We start from the raw sequence: 17,186 nt of genomic DNA, 5'->3' as shown, positions 1-17,186 counted from the left end.
AGGTGACCGGTGCCGAGAGGTGCGCACCGAAGTGCGAGGATGGTCAGTCTCTCTCGGTGCCGGCTGGCTGTCCCGACGGTGGTGGGACACCGAGGATCTGGAGGCCGATGGAGAGTGGCTGCTCTCGGAACCTCTAGACCGCTCCCGTTGCTGCGGTACCGAGGTGCTCAACGACCTAAGGTAGGAGCGAGGAGGGGGAGACTCCACTTCCCCCGTCCTCGACCGTCTGGGGGGAGACGATGGTTCCTGTCTCCGCTGCCCACCGGGGTAACCCAGCGCGGATCTACCCCGAGACGCCAACCCTGACTCCCTCGGCCGAGGGGGGGATGGAGGCGTCGGCATGGCCATGAGAGCCCGTGCCGCTACAAACGCCTCCGGCGTCGACGGCCCTTGCAGGAGAGGTCCCCCACCCCCCGGGGTCGGGGGAGGCTCCCTGCGTGGCGACGCCTGTGTCAGCTCTGGTTGTACCCCCTGCTGTACCGGTAGCAGGGGGGAGTCCATAGACACAGGCTCCAGCTGCTTCTTTTTCTTCGGCACCTTGTGCGCCGGTGCCGCTGCCGGTGCCGGGGGCACGCTGTGCGCCGATGAGATGCTCGGTGCCGATGGAGACCCTGAGGGCTCGGAGGCTGGATGAAGCGCCGACTCCATCAGGATCGTCCGAAGGCAGGCATCTCGCTCCTTCTGCGTCCTGGGCTTGAAGGACTTGCAGATACGGCACTTGTCCTTCCTATGAAGCTCGCCCAGGCAGCGAAGACAGCGATCGTGCGGGTCGCTGATCGGGAAAGCCTTAGAGCATTCCGCGCAGGCTTTAAACCCCGAAGTGCCCGGCATGGCGCCGGGAGCCCGTAAGGGCTAACTAACTACTCAAACTACTAAAACAATTTTTTTTTAAACTATTAAGGTTAAAACTATGAACTTTAACAACAACTAACTAACAATTATAAAACTAGAAGGGTTTAGGAGATTGCTACTTGCGGTAAAGCAAGGGGCAGCGTTCCAAAAGACCGTCACGGGCGGAAAGAAGGAACTGGGGGCCACGTGGTCGGCAGGGTCCCTATATACCGCGACATGAGCGCGGCACTCCAGGGGGCGCAGGAGCCGACCCGCAGGGGGTTGCTAGGGGCAGAAAAGCTTCCGGAGGCTCGTGCACGGGGCGCGCACTCACCTATATTGGAATGCATATGAGCAAACACTCGAAGAGAGAACAGATGTTTTCTGGATGCAGTTCAGAGGCAGATCAGCTGGATGGCATTCAGCTGACTTAGGCTGCATGTGAAGGGCAACCAGGGAGGCTCGCAGGGCAGGGGCCCTATATTGTTTGAGGAAGGCGGTCCTAGGGAATAGCTAATGTCTGGGAGTGGGAGGGTAGAGGAAAAACCCATGCTATTGTTGCTTTAAGGTCCCTGGGATGAAGATCTATGTAAAGTGGATGTGACATGGCTTCCCTGTCACCCAGTTAACCTAGACAGGTGCTTGAGGTTATTAGAACCACCTGGCATGGATTAAGGATGTGATCAGATGACTGGGCAGGTGAATCAAAAAGGAGACCTCCTTGTCTTCTGTGCCCCCTGCCTGTTGTGAAGGGCTGGCCCGGTGCCCCACCTCCAGGCCTGTGGAGTGAGGCTGCCCTGCCTGAGCTGGCACCAGGCTGCAGGAGTGAGTAAGTGCTGGGTCAGCTCTTCACGATGGGTGGAGGGTGCAGAAAGCTCTGAGGGGCACCCCATAGAACCTCCCACTCCCCATGCACCAAGAAGGGCTGGCCCAGACCCCAGGCCTGGGGGAGAGGCTGCTCTGTCCGAGCTGGCGCTGCATGGCAGGTAAGTGCCGGGGGGTGGTGGTGGCGGAGCCAAGCCTGCATTTGCATCCCCTCCTCCCCCCCAGCCTCACTCCGCCTCATCCCCCAGGCAGGTACAGACCCTTCCCTCCCCAGGGCAGCTAGGGGGCTGGTGCCGGGACCCCTTCTGCCCTGCACAGGGGGGCACAAGTGAGGCCTGGGAGGGTGGTGGAAATGTAGGCTTGGCTCCCAGGTGCCGAAGACCCATGGTACGCCACTGCTACTGAACTAAAAAGGAGAGTTTATAGGCTTGGGGAGCCAGGATTTGAACCATACTGCTGTCCCAAGAAGGAAGGCTGTAGAACTCTGAAACCTAGGGTTGGGGAAAAAGAGGGCTCTTTTAGGATCTGAACTATGTTGAATAAATTAGACCCCAAGAGAAGAGGGATATTGTTTTAAAGACTCTTGAAAGTGAGTGGACTATTTCCAGGTACCTGAATGGAAACTGAGGCAGGGGACTGCAGTAGGACACTGTGCTGCATGGGGGTGCGTTTGGAGGCTGTACTCTGCTTACAGTCCTTATTTAAACTTTAAGTCATATAAAAGTTTATATTTACTATCCAGTAAGAATTTGCCCAAATGTGTTGGCTGCACACAGTTGATAAGACATGCTATGGCACATCTTGATTAACCCCTTCTGCAGCTGTTGTGTACTTTACTAAGAGATGCATTACAAAATCCCCCAAGATATTTCTGGGCAACAGAATTTTTTTTTTCCCAGTAAGAAAATAGTCATCACAAAAATGACTTGGCTAGAGGACCATGATATGAATTACTTCCTTCAACTTTAGGTTAAGTACTCTTCCATTTCCTGTTACTCAGTATTCCATATCTGTTTTAAGGCACTGACCTGCCAACACTACATGAAGTAAATACTCCTCCATACCACCTTACATCTAATAAATAATCCTGTGTTAAATAAGCTATCAAGCTAGGTCTGTATCACACATTGTAACACTATTTGAATTTTGTTAAAAGTCCAAATGACTCAAGCTAAGTTTTTCCTTAACTTGAAATAAAACACTTCTATTACGAGACTTGAACTCGTTAGGGCAGGGACCTTCTTTTAGTCATATGCTTATACGTCCACTAGCCCAGTGGGGTGCCAATCCATGATTAGGGTCTGTAGGTGTGTAGCAGGTTCATACAGGCCCTCCGCTGGTCAGGTCCTCTGGACCCACAAACCACATACAGGCCCCCCTGCTGATCAGGTCCTCTGGACCCACAAACCACGCACAGATGTCAGCTTTGTGCTCCCACCAGTGCTCTTTAGTTATAGCTTATATCCCACCACAATCTATTAATATACAGTGTGGTCTAACTGCTCCAGGAGCTTTACTGCTCCAGCTATAGGTCAAGAGAAGCACACTCTCCTGTTGCAGCTTCTCCCTTTGTTGGCTGTTTGCCTCCAAACTTCCTTCATGGGAGCCTTTATAATGCCTGGTCTAACAAGCCCCACAGCTGCTCCTCATTAACCCATTCTGTGCAGGGTTTACTCAGCCTTCTCCATTCCCTCTAATTAGGACACCAGTACTAAAAGTCCCTCCCCCAGCCTAAGGGAAGGAGCTACCGAGCCCAGGACTCAACTAATTATGCGGGACAACAAATGAAAAAACAGGGACAGGACTGAAGGTCAAAGGGCTAACCAGAGGGAACCTGAAGGGGAGACCGAGCAGAGAACCCCGGACAGCACCCACTGCTCCTCAAAAGTAGCCAAGGAGTCAGCGGACGCGGCCCAGAGGAACTTTGCTCGGAGATGTGATCGGATGGAGGAACGGAAGTAGGTCCCACCATTGCAGAGCACTTCCTCGGCCTGTTGTTGTAGATGGCCTCCTTGGCCAAGGTGAAGAAGAGGTTGACGAGGAGGTCCCATGACTTTGTGGGGCCATGGATGGGGTGTGCGTAGATCAGAAGGTGCAGGTAGAAGTGCAACCAGAACCTCAGGAGGAGGTTCCGGAGGAGCTGGAATAGGGGCTGCAGCCTGGCATATTCCAGATAGATAGAAGAGCTGCCGGTCATATCAGAGCCCTGAGAGGCGGCGGAGGAAGCTGTGTGCCAGTGCGCTCCATGCTGGACTACCTACACTATAAAGTAGTCTCTGCAGGACCTGGAGGTGGAAGGGTGGACCTGGCTGCGGACGCAGCACAGGCCCTGTCCCCTTTCCTCCAGGGGGAGACCCAGGACCCCTGCAGAGACCCAGTGCAGTCCTGGCCAAAAGAACTCCAGAATTTTCTTCTTGAGTTTGGCCAGGAAACTCAGGGTAGGGACCAGGGTGATGAGTCAGTGCCAGAGCATGGACAGGACTATCTAGTTAAGCACCAGTGCCCTCCCCCACAGCGAGAGGCACTGGAGCAGTCCTGTCCACCTCCAGAGCTGCTCAGTCATCCTGCCCTCCAAATCCTGCCAGTTCTTCGGTGGCGAAGGATGTGTGGCAGAAAGGTACACGCCCAGATAGGGCAGTGGATCTGCACTCCATTGGATAGCCTGAAGCATGGGTGGGAGGGAGCTCGCCTACCACCCACCCTGACCATCAGGCCAGGCTCTTGACCCAGTTGACCCGGGCGGAGGAGGCCGCTGAGTAGACAGCCTGGCAGGCGTCCAATCGCACCAGGTCGCCCAGGTCCTGGACCATGAGGAGCATGTCATGGAGCACCAACCCCGCCAGCCTCGTATGGAGAAGATGGAGGAAGGACTCAATAGCCACAGTATACAGCTGGCCTGACAGTGGACAGCCCTGACGCACCCTGTGCCTGTAACTGACCGGTGCAGTCAGGATCCAGTTGAGCCTGACCAAGCACTCTGCGGAAGCATACAGCACCTGGAGAAAACCCACAAACTGGGGCCTGAAGCCAAATGTCCACAGAATGCCCAGGAGATACCTGTGGTCCAGACTGTTGAACACCTTCTCCTGATCCAGGGAAAGGAGAGCGAACGACAGACCATCCCTGCACTCAAGCTCAAAGAGGTCCCGGACCAAATAAAGATAGTCAAAGATGGTACAGCCCAGGACGGTGTAGGTCTGGTCAGGATGGACCACGTCCACCAGCACGGACTCTAGCTGCAGCAAGATGGCCTTCGCAATGATTTTATAGTCTGTGCTGAGAAGCAAGACGGGATACCAGTTCCTAAGGTCACAGAGATCCCCAGTACTACTATTTGAGTACCAGGATGTTCCTCGTGCCCACCCACAGCTAAATGCCCCTCCTGCAGCCTAAGGGGAGAAGCTACAGGACCTGGACTCAATTAATTAGGGAGAACAATGAATGAAAAAACAGGGATGGGTGTGGAGGTCAAAGGGCTAAACGGAAGGAACCTAAAGGGGACACGGAGCAAAGAACCCTGGACAGTGCCCACTGCTCCTCGAAGGTAGCCAAGGAGTCAGCAGACGCGGCCCGGAGGAACTCTGCTCGGAGACGTGATCGGACAGAGGAACGGAAGGTTGCCCCAGAATCGCAGAGCACTTCCTCGGCCAACCTCCTCTCCCTGGTATTGTAGATGGCAACTTTGGCCAAGGCAGGGAGGAGGTTGAGAAGGAGGTCCCACAAATTTGTGGGGCCAGGGATGGGGTGCATGTAGATGAGGAGGTGAAGGGAGAAGTGCAGCCAGAATCTCAGGAGGAGGGTCTGGAGGAGCCGGAATAGGGGCTGCAACCTGGCGCACTCCAGGTAGATGTGTGCCAGGATCTCCCTCATGCCACAAAAGTTACAGGCTTCGGGACAGAGGGTGAACCATGCCAGGTATATGTACCATGCTCATGGATCTGTGAAGGAGCTGCCAGCCAATATCCTCAGCAGGCCATGGAACCAAGGTGGAATACAGGCTGGCCCACCGGGATCTCTTGCCCTGGACAGGTGGTAAGAAGTCCCGCCACTTGGTGTCAGGCAGGACACGAGGGCAAGGAAATGGAGAGTGTGGAGCATGAGTGTGTGGAGATGTGCCTGTGGCATGGTTCAGAAGCGCGCTGGCTGCAGGTCCTGCAGCTGGCTCGGGGTGTGTGGAGGAGGCAGATGGGGGGCCTCGTGGGGCAGAGGTCCGATGAAGAGATCTGGAGGGTGCGGGGTGAGCGGTGGGTGGGGAGTGCCTTCCCTCAGGACCCGCTCAAGGTAGGCCTGAGCAGCGGGATGCAAGGCTGCACTTACCTACTGCAGTATGCGCCAGGGATTTTGAAGGGTGGAGAGCCCCATTTGCCGACCCAGCGCTTGGGGATCCATTAGGACACCAGTGGCAGGGGGCTGAATCAGCCTGGTCTCTCCCAGCATCCTGTCACAAGGTGTTACTAACTATAAATAAATAACTATGGAAATAATGGATAAATTGCTTAGAGTATGATAAAGCAGATGCTTTGTGCACAGAAATCTCTCTGTAATCAAGTTTAATTATTCCATAGATACATGTAATAATTACAAAACAAGCCCATGCAGACAAACATGCAAGTAAAATAAACATTTTATATTGATTATACTGTCTAAATGATTTTAGTTCAGTAAGAGTGCACTTCCATGAGTGTCTACTTACAGCTGAATTAAACAGAACCTAATATTGAAAGATATCTGCATAGTAAGAATGTAGTACCTAGTCATTTTATATTAGGCCCCAAGCATGCCAACATTTATGTATATGCTTAACTTTACTCATGAATAGGCTTATTGATGTTAATAGGACTACTCATGAGTAAAGCTAAATGCAAAAATATAATGTTGAATAGATTTGTGTAAGGGTTTTAGTATTGGGCCCTAAATCTGTCCTTTCCAATAATTTAATATGCAAGATAGCTTCTGTAACTTTCACTCCTAGATGCACATCTGTGACTTCAGAACAATATCAACACTTTAAACAGGCATGTAATTCACAGAAGTGTAATGGACACTTCTGACTACACACTGCTAAATATATATTTATGAAAAAATGTGAATTTCCACAATTTAAGAAAACATAATCCCATTAAAGTCTCAGCTGAATCATCACTTTTTATTGAAAAAAATTACCTTTTTCTCTGGGTGTCACCAAGGCCTTGATTCAGTTAATTGTTGCACTTGGTCAGATCTCTGCATTTGTGCAAAGCCCCAATTGTAGGATCAGGACCATAATACAACCAACGGGAGAGTTAAATGAATGTAAAGCTAAGTACATGTGCAAATGCTTGCAGAATTAGGTCTTCAAGGATTACTCACATTAGCATGAAGTGCAGGATCAGGTCCTTATTGTATACTGTATGTAATTATGAAACAGGACCATAACTAAATTATTAGAGGTTCTAGAAAGATTTCATGCCCATCTCATAAAAAGAACTGAAAAGGAGATCGGAGATCACAACTGTCACCAGGCAGTCCGCTCGGAGGATATTGGGGATTAAATGGAAAAGAGAGGAATGCTGCTTAAAGTATTTATATTGCCTGTAGCTTCTACCTACTCCAGTAGTGATGGGGAAGCTTCACATGAAATTTTTAAAAAAGTAAATAATTAAATTGTGTAGTGTGGCTCTTCAAGCCTGTCCCAACACTTTAGGCTGAAGTGTATATAAGTGTAAACATTATGACAAAAACAAGGGAAATTACTATAAACCAAACCTATTCCTCATGTATTTTTATAGTAATACAGTGGTAATCTTTAAAGAGTAAAATTCTATTTTTATGCATGTCAACTATTTCAGATTGACGGTACATTTTAAAGCAAATATGTATGTACCACTTTCCCACTACTTCTCCAAAAATCTATTTGACTGTTCCTTTTCCCCACTGCTCAAATGTCCCTATTTAGAGCTTCAGACAGTTGAGGATGTTAAGATTATAATCTTCTCCAATTTGTGCTGGGACTGAGGCAAGCAAGTAAAAAAAGAAAAATAGGAGAGAAAGTAATGTGCAAAGGCAAGAAAAGTAAACACTGGGTCATTTGTCCAGTTTGCTCCCCAGGCTGAGTGGCCACAGTTTTTAAGAGGGACTGCCTAAATGTCCAGATTTTATAAGGCTGTGCTGAACTTCTCACAGTCCTGTCGGCAGGTGAAAAGGCTTCTGTGCGCTCTGTGTGTGGGGTGGGGGGGTGGATCTTGCATCATGGGCCCAGCCCGTGCATGCAGGGGGCCCAGTCGGAAGAAGAGGAGCCTCGCACAGTCTTGGGGCCGACCGCCTGTGTAAGAGTCAGGAGTAACTGATAGCGGGCGGAGGATTAACGAGCGAGCAGGGAGCCTAGTGAGCGGTGCCAGAGCTGTCCGCGCTGTAACTCCCCCGCCCCCCTCCCCCCGGGACTCGCGCTCCAGAGCCTTCCCCTGCAAGCCGGGCACTGGAGCAGCCAGAACCCGGGCTGGCGCGCGGGCGCCGCGCTCCCTTTCTCCCCTGCCCGGCAGGAGCGAGCCGCTACTGTGCGGCCGTTAGAATCCAACCGCTCTGCAGGCGCGTGGCGCCGCCGCCGCTTCCGCGCACGCCGTGTGCAGCTGCACGGAGGGCTCTGTCCCGTTCTCCCCCCTCCCCCCCCTTTGCTCCGGGCGCCTGCCAGCCGCCGTTGCAGCCGGTGGGCGCGGGGAGGCGACGGCGAGTCCCCGCTCGCCGACCCGCCTCGGAGAGAGACTTTTTACCTTCTCTCTCTCTCCTCAGTCTCGCTTTCCCCTTCGCTTACCCGCCATGCTCCGGACTCCGCCGCCGGCGCTGGGTCGGGGAGAGGAGCCCGCGGCTGACCCGAGAGCCTTTCCCCGGCGGAGATGAGGGAGGCAGCGCCGGGCAGGAGGGGAAGGAGCTGACTTCGACCCACGCTCGCCGCCGCACCACCATGAGGGGAGAGAGAGAAGCCGCCTCCCACCACGGACCTAGCAAACTCCCCCAGCAGCAGCAGCAGCAGCCGCCGGACGGCGGTGGGGGGGCTGCCCCGGCGGCTCGCCCCGGCGGCGGCGGCCCGGAGAGCCTGCGGAACGGCTACGTGAAGGGCTGCGTGACCCCCCTGAGGCAGGACCCTCCCCGGGGCTTCCTCTCCCTGCTGCTGCTCCCCGCCGCCGCCTCCTCCCGGGCTCTGCTCAGCCTGGGCGCCCTGGCTGCCTTTGTCCTCTCGCTCCTGCTCGCCTACGGCAGGAGCAGCCCCTGGGGCCGGCCGGGCGAGAGCGGCTGGCGGGGCCCCCCGGCGCTGCGCACCCTGCTGGGGCTGTGCCACTGCCTCAGCCCCCTCTTCAGCATCGCTTGTGCCTTCTTCTTCCTCACCTGCTACCTGGCCCGGGACAAGCGCGGGGAGGCCGGCGGCGGCGGCGGCGGCGGCTCCGCCAGCCTCTGGTGGCTGCTGGCTCTGCCCCTCTGCTGTTACTCGGGGGACTTCGTGGCGCTGCAGTGGCTCTTGCCCGCCGAAGGGCCCCGAGATTGGCCGCAGGGCCCCGCCGAGCTGCAGATGGTGGCGGGCAGGCTGCTGAGCGTGCTGGGCTCGGTGGCTGCGCTGACCCTGCTGCAGAGCAGCCTGAAGCTCCGCCGAAGCCTCCTGGTCTTGGTCTTCTCCAGCCTGGTCTGGCTGGTCTCGCTCACCAGCCTCAGCGCGCTGCCCCCAGCCCTCAGACCGCTGCTGGCCGGCTCGGTCGGGGTGGCCGGCTGCCTCCTGGCACTGCTGGGCTGGCAGAGCGGCATCTTCTCTGCTCAGAGCCGGGGAGCGCAGCACCAGCATCGCCACCCGCGGCTCCCCAGCGTGGAGGAGAAAGTGCCCGTGATCAGACCCAGGAGGAGGTCTAGCTGTGTGTCCCTAGGGGAGACGCCAACCAGCTACTACGGCAGCTGCAAAATGTCCAGGAGACCCTCGTTGCCTTGCATTTCCAGAGAGCAGGTAGGTCCCCCAAAACGGGGTGGGGGAAGGGCAGCGCTGGGCGGGGGGGAGGGGCGGGTGGGAGAGGAAACCAAACTTCAGACCTTTCCGAGGAACCAGCGCAACAACGTGTGTGTGCGCGCGCGCCTGCGCGCGCCCCCCGCACAGCCTGGGGTGTTTGCAGGGGGACGTGTCAACACTTCCCTAAGGCGATACATGGGGGAAAAAAAAAGAAGTTAACGCGCATATTAGCTCATCTCTGCGCTTGTGCGAGATCCTTTTTCGGTGCAACCCTTTAAGATTCAATTTGTAAATGGACGCAGTTCCCTGCAGGATACAGGGCTTGGATGTTGTGTGTCAGGTTGGCAGACCTTAGCTACTATAAAAGTAACTTTTGTTTTAAGCACAACCCTCTCAGATATCAGATACCGTATTATTATTTTGATTGTGGCTTTTCTAAAGCCACCTTCTCAGCTTCCGATAGACTACACCGGAGAATGAAACCTCAGCTTTCTAGCTGCACAGCACTTAGTTTCTTCCTACTTTTTCTTTCCAGTTGACTGCAAGCACCAGGGAAAAATCAGGTGTTTGGGAATATTTTTGTCAACTGGTTGCTACAGATGTGTACGTGACGAATGTCTGTTTTTCTACCAAGTTAATGTTGTTTCTTTCCAAATAAGGCAACGTCGCGTTTGGATTGATTTGGTGTAGGAACCGTCCTAAGGTTAGAGAACTGTTGAGTCAAGTCTAGAAGGATGCATAACACATTCAGGTTTTTTTTTTTTTTTTTTTATGCAAGTCTTGCTCATTTCTACTTTGGACAAAACCATTTGCACTGCAAATCTTGTAGTGCAAACTCCATGTGAGGGTTGAGTCTGTTTATATCTTGTAAATTGCACGTGAGCTCCAGAACACTGAGTTGTGCTGCTGATGGAATTGGTCCGGGGGCTGTTTGAAATGGAAAATCATCTCGTCACAGAACGGAGAATACAAATGGTATTTTATTTTTAAAAAATAAACATATGAACAAAACCTTGCTTATAAGCCACGAGGACATTGTTACAGAAAGCCCCATCTGGTGCGGCAGCTGAGACACAGAGGTTCTAAATAAACGAAGCTTGTCTAGTTTTGCTCTCGTGTGTATTTCCTAATGTATCTGATGCGATTGTTTGCTAGAGCTCCCTCCCCTACTGTAATTTATTCGGTGAGTCTGAAGCCAAGAAGGGAAAAGTGTGAAAAAAAAAATCTTTCCTTTGTGCATTTACATTGCAGAGGAATACATAGCTGGTTTAGAAATACAATTCAGATTCAAATTCTGAGGCTCTGTATCAATGGTATAGGTCAATTTAAAGTTCAAGTATACTGTAACAGGTTTCAGAAGTAGTTTTATGTAGCCAGTTTTAAGCTGTAAATTGATAAAATTCATAATATGAACACGCATTTAAACACTGTATCTATGGTAGCTTTCACATATATAGGTAATATAACAGAGTAATTAGAAATTTACTTGCCCTTCCCTCTTTTGTTCCAGTTACATAGTCAATATAGTATTTTACTTCAGGTGAATAGCTTCTGTGTTAGAGGAATATCAGCAGTATAGAAAAAAACAAATTGTTTTAGTAGGTTTTTTTAAACCTTTTTATAGATGGTAAAGGATATTAGTTATAATATAATTAAATACTGTCTTAGATATTAAGCTGATTTTCTAAAAGTTTCTGTAAACTTCAAGCCAAACTATAGATATTTAGTGTTTGAGAAACATAATATATTCCAACCACAACAAAATACACTGAATATTTAACAAATGCTGAAGTTGTGGGTATTGGTAAAAGCATAATAGCTTGTAGACATCCAGGTTTTGATGTTTTCCATTTCCATAAAAGTGAATAAAACCAGCATGTTGTAGACCTTTAGTTTCCTACATTTTTTTAAACAGTGGATTATGCTTTACAGAAAATATCTGTTTTATTAAGGAAAATTTAAATAGTAGTAACAGATTTTTTTTCACAAATCAGGAGTACTTTGATTTAGAAATACATTTCCTTCTGTTCAGTATTTTATCAGTGCTGGTGTAAAGACAAAGCAGTTAAATCCTGTTATTTTGCATCTGACTCAGAGAAGATGGTCACTGCAGAGCTAATAAAATGTAAAATATATCCAAATCTTTTTTTTTTTTTTTTTTTTAAACCCTCAATACCTTGAGACTTTTATCTGAAAATTGAATTGACACCTTATGCTTATTTGAATGGTTTTTGCTATTCTACTACAGTACCACTATTGAATCAGAGGGAATGCATGGAATCAAAATATAAACTACATGCTCTGAAGAGAATTAAGGTTTCTTAAAGAATTGTGGTTGCATGTTAAAATATTTAATAAAGATCTATAATATGCATTTTTTGCAATAGTAACATTTTCAAGTAGTTAATTTACATAGAGATTAATGAGTACTGTTTAAAAAGTTCAGAATACAAAGAATGTAGTATAAACCCACAATGGTATGAATGTGTTTTAGTAATCTGAGAGCACTAAGTTACTATGGTGATGTTTTGTAAGAATATTAATATAGTATGTTGTATATTGGAATTGTACTATGGGTGAAAATAAGAAAACTGCAGAGAGTTGACTGAGTCTGGAAAAAATTGTGAATAGTTATGACTGACAACCTGTGTTCTGCTTAGTCTGTAAAATCGTGAGAAAATAATTTTATTGGGTTCATATTCTGTTTTTCCAGTAGTGGGCAAAAGCTAATACTAGGGAAGAGGTCTGTGTACGGGGTTGGAGGGAGACACAGCTTCATGTGTATGTGTCTAGTTCTACTCCAACAGAGATCAGTTTGAGCAGTCCTTGACTTCAGTGGGAGCAGGAACAGGCCCCATAAACCTGTTCCTGTAAATGCTTCCTAACTTGAGTAGCCCATGTAGTAATGTCTGCAGGATCAGGCTCTGTTTTGTACGAGTATGGGAACTATACAGCTGAAATATGCTTAGAAATTACGTATGCTTTTGCTGTTTATGACAATGAGTATCCAAGCTGTCTTTAGACATCGTATTCTGGAGTGTTTTGCCTCCTGCATCTGCTGTAAACATAGCTAACAACACCATTCTGAAAAACAGACAACTCATTTTCTTGTTTTCCTCATTTAAAATAGGTTACACTGTAATGGCTTATTTTTAGAAACATTAAATAAAATGTAAACATGGTTATTAAAATGAATAAAAAAGAAATACAAAACAGTAAAAGGGGCATATAATATGATGTAGTATGATTTGAAATGTAGACTTACAATTAAATAAGCACAGTTTTTTGAGACACTTGGAGCACTGAACATGTTAGTGTGTTTCTATTCTTCACTGCAATAAATTAAACATTTTTTAAATCTGCACTTACAGTAAACAAACGTCATGTAACTTTATTTCTGTGTCCATCTTGAGCCCAGTGTTGCATTCATTACTTATTTGTTGTTATATTATTTGGTGTTATATAAATAACTATTTACTATTATAAATAAATATTTACATGACAAGTAATCAAAAGTGTTTGTACCCTAAAGATGTTAGTATGTTACTCCAATTTTATTCCCACTGAAGTCAAAGTGAGTTTTATCTGGTCTTCACTGGGAGCAGAATCAGTTCCTAAGGGCCTGATCCTGCAAACACTCACAGGAGCACTGAAATGGACTTCAACGGGACTGCTTGCCTGAGTATAGTATAATATATTATTTGTACGCATCCAGCTGGGATCTGTGGTCAATATTACAGGCCTTGTAAATGTCAAATATGTTTGTGGCTTATTGTTCTGAAAAGTACTATAATAGGTGTTTGCTTGTTTTTAATCTATGTATTGGTAGATGTATTTCTTCCTATCAAAGGTATATGTATGGGATGTGATTAGGCTCATTGAGTAAACAAGATCTACGGTGTGAAAGATACTGTCTTGCAGAAAAAAATATTTCTTTCCTGATTTTTTTATGTCTAGGTCAGGTGTGATTGAAATTGTGAATGCTCTAAAAAATGAAGCTAATTTTTCCTGACTGTCTGACTTGTTCAGATATGCAGGAAACTTAGCATGTTTCACGGAAGCAATTACTTTCTTTTCACCCTATTGTACTTAGATGAAGGATGGTCATGTGGTTAAAATACTGCTCTGGAGATCTGGATTCAATTCCCAGTTGTACCATAGACTTTCTCTGTCATATAGGAACTAATACAAGAAGTTTAAATAGATAGGTTAACATGAAGTTAATGGAATTACTCATGTATTTGAACACCTTGTTGCATTGGGGCCTTAGTCTCTATGTCTCCATTTCCAGTTAGTAAAAGTGGTATAAAACTACTTTGATTTTTTTCTGTCTTACCTGTTTAGATTGTAAGCTCTTTGGGGTAGGGTATATCTGTTGTTATATATTTTTACAGTACATTTTATAAAAAAAGTAGAACACTGAAATCAGTTGGAGCCCATAGCACTACAGTAATAATGATAATAGTGATAATGATAATGATCATAATAATAATAATAAATTACATTTAACTAATTTTATTTGGTGCAAATTTTAGAGGCTGTCTTTTTAAAAAATTTATTTTAAAATGGTTGCAATGACTGACAACAGGTATAATATAAAAAAAAGTGATATTGTCATATTAACAGGGACTCTGTGATTTTTTTAATTGTCTTTTCTTTTGTACATACACTATTTTTTATCTTCAATTTATATTTTAAAATATGAAATTAGCAGTTGGATACAAATGCACACTCTCTCATCTACTCCAACCAGTAAGAGAAGTGCTCATATATTTTACTTTGCTTAAGGGCCAAATTGCATTATTTTTCATTTTCACTACTTAATATAACATATTTAGGATTAACTTTATACAAGAACAGTTAAAGATAATATTTAAACAGAGCATACAATAAAGCAAAGTAATAAGATGAAGCCCGTCTACTCTTTGCTAGTGTTGTTGGTTGGTCAAATAATGTAATGTGTATTTATAATATAACATTTCTTTTCAGTCCTCTTACTTACCTTTAAACATTTCCTCAATTTTGAGGCCCTGAGATGTTTGACCTTTACCAGCTACCCCCACACTAGCACCCATTTTTCTAAACTCTGCTTGCCTGCCATGCTCTCAAAATGGCTCCTCCTCTTCCCATACTGCCTCATAGTACTATGTGAGCTCATTGTCTTAAAATTGTCCTCAAATCATACTACTTTTTGGTTACTCTTCCAATTCTAACCTCATCCTCATCCTCACAAATATGAACATTAATATATTAAAAAAAGAACATTTGTGAGACTTGTACATAACAATTAATATTTCATGCTACTCACTACTGTAATAATCCATTATATAAGACCGCCACCCACTTTGCTTTCAATATCTGATTTAAACTGTAAGATTGAGGTGGGCTCCTGTTTTAATCTGATAGGTATGCTTATATTAATAATTAATTTGTATTATTGCAATACTTAGGAGAACTAGTCATGGACCAGGACCCCATTGTGCTAGGCACATTGTACAAACACACACACAAAAAAAGGTCCCTACCCCCAAAGAGCTTGTAATCTACGTATAAGACGACAAGATGGATACAGAGAGACCAATAGGGAAGTACAAGAAAACCACAAGACAGTATTAGTCCATATGATAGGCAGTGGTCTCGGCACACCAGCAGCCTAACCATTATCAAATTTTTTTTGTAGGCTTCATGGGAGATGAGAATTTTAATGAGTGATTTGGAGGTGGGTAAAGAGGTAATTTGTGATTGTTTACAGGAAACACTTCCCAAATGTGTGAGGCAGCATAGGAGAGAGCACAAAGGTGCTTGTTTGAAAATTTAACAAATGGGCTGTGGAGGCTGTAATCATAGTTCAATCAGAGGCAAGCACTGATGGCTCGATAACAAATGAGAGATGATAGGTGGGATTGGGATTGACTGTGAAGGACCTTGAAGGTGAATACAAGCATCTTATTTTTGCTGTGAAAGTGAAGGAGGAGCCAGTGGGGGATTGAAAGGGTGGGGATGACCTGGTCAAAACAATGGGGTAGAAAAATGATTTTTGCAACAGTGCTCCAAATGGATATGAGTGGGACAAGATTGCATTTGTCAAGACCAGAGAGAAGAACGTTGCAGTAACTAAGATGCAAGATGATAACGTGGATAAGAGTTTTAGCTGTGTGGATAAATAAGAAAGGACGTATCTTAGAGATGTTATGTGGTAAAATTTAGATATAGCCTGGATAAGAAGACCTAGAGAAGGGTCTGAGTCAAAGATAATGCCTAGGTTATGGACCTGAGTGATAGACGGAATGGCAATGTTGTCCACAGTAATTGAAAAAGGATTTAGGGGGAAAATTAAGAGTGCTGTTTTAGTCATGTTGAGCTTGAGCTGATGCTAGAAAGCCATGAGATGTCAGAGAGGCAGTTTGAGATTTTAGTTTAGACAGAAGAAGACCGGTTTGGAGTAGAGAGGGTAGATCTTTATTCATCCAAATAGAGATTGCCCAGAGATAAGTTGGAGAGAAGAGGACCAAGGACAGAGCCCTGTGGAACTCACCCAAGAAAGTTGGAAGGGGAATGAGGAATATTCTTGGAAGAACATGCTGCATGAGCAATTAGAGGTAGGAGCTGAACCAGGAGATGACAAAGTCACAGAAGCCAAGGGAGAAGAAGATTTAAAGAAAAGAGCATGGTCAAAGGTGGCTGATGTGTTGAGGCAGATGAGGATTGAATACTGGTTCTGAGCTTTGGTTAGGAAGAGAGAGGCCATTAGAAACTTGGGTGGGAGGGGTTTCAGTGGAGTACAAGGGGCAAAAGCTGGATTGGAAGGGGTCTGGGATGGAACTGGAGGAGAGGAACTCCAGAGAGTGATTATAAACAGCACAGTCAATGATTTTGGAGATAAAAGGAAGAAGAGAGATGAGGTGGTAATTGGAGAGGGAAGTAGGGTCAAAGATGGTGCTTTTTAACATTGGAGAGACTAAAGCTTGCTTGTATTGTGAGGAGAAAAAGATAAAGGTGAGTGAGAGGTTAAGAGTGAAGGTAATCAGGAGATAGGATGGGATCACTGGAGCTAGAGAGGGATTGGAGGAGAACAGACAAGAAGTATCTGTGTCTTTGTCAGGGAAGAAGGTGAGAGTTTTTGGAGGAAAAAGAAAGGAAAGCTGAAGGGAAAAAAATTTGAGATCCTATGTGAAGAGAGAAGAGGAGGATTTGAGGAGTGAACCAAAGGTGTTGACAAGGTGGCTGTGATTGCATAGGGTTCAGTTTAGTTGGAGAAGTACTGTTGTTTAGCTAGGAAGATGGCAGAATTGAAAGAAGAGAGAATGGAGAAAGTCATCCTGTTCACAGAATTTCTGCAGAGATGGTCTACAGCATGAGAGCAGGAGTAGAAGTGGATGTTGATGGGGAGGCAGGAGCTGAGTGAGAGTGGCAAAAGAGTCCAGGGTGGAGGAGAGTGAAACAGAGAGAATCAACCACCATATTAATGGAAGAAAGAAAAGAGAGGCAGGAGGAGATATCTGAAAGTAGATGAGGTCAACATTGGGGAACTTAGAAGGTCACTGAAAGGTCAAATGAGCAGGCCTGG

General features: G+C 46.8%; 2 protein-coding genes across 2 annotated transcripts in view; one reads left to right on the top strand and one right to left on the bottom strand.

Annotated features, from left to right (window-relative positions):
- PSMA1 (proteasome 20S subunit alpha 1) overlaps positions 1–17,186 on the bottom strand; it is a 505,652-nt gene that overhangs the window by 58,527 nt on the left and 429,939 nt on the right. The gene's annotated exons all lie outside the window — the stretch shown is intronic.
- The window catches only part of PDE3B (phosphodiesterase 3B), a 238,160-nt gene continuing 222,730 nt past the window's right edge, over positions 1,757–17,186 (top strand). The window contains exons 1-2 of the mRNA XM_067540721.1: positions 1,757–1,817; positions 8,422–9,619. Of these exons, the coding sequence (XP_067396822.1) occupies positions 8,594–9,619 (1,026 nt within the window). The 5' untranslated portion in view covers positions 1,757–1,817; positions 8,422–8,593. The remainder of the gene's footprint in view (positions 1,818–8,421; positions 9,620–17,186) is intronic.

This window comes from Emydura macquarii, unplaced genomic scaffold, assembly GCF_026122565.2.
Source record: "Emydura macquarii macquarii isolate MOO-44397 ecotype Brisbane River unplaced genomic scaffold, CSIRO-AGI_Emac_v2 contig_587, whole genome shotgun sequence".
NCBI classification, from domain to species: Eukaryota; Metazoa; Chordata; order Testudines; family Chelidae; genus Emydura; species Emydura macquarii.
The sequence above is the reverse complement of the archived record's forward strand: the minus strand, read 5'-3'. Positions and strand labels throughout refer to the sequence as shown.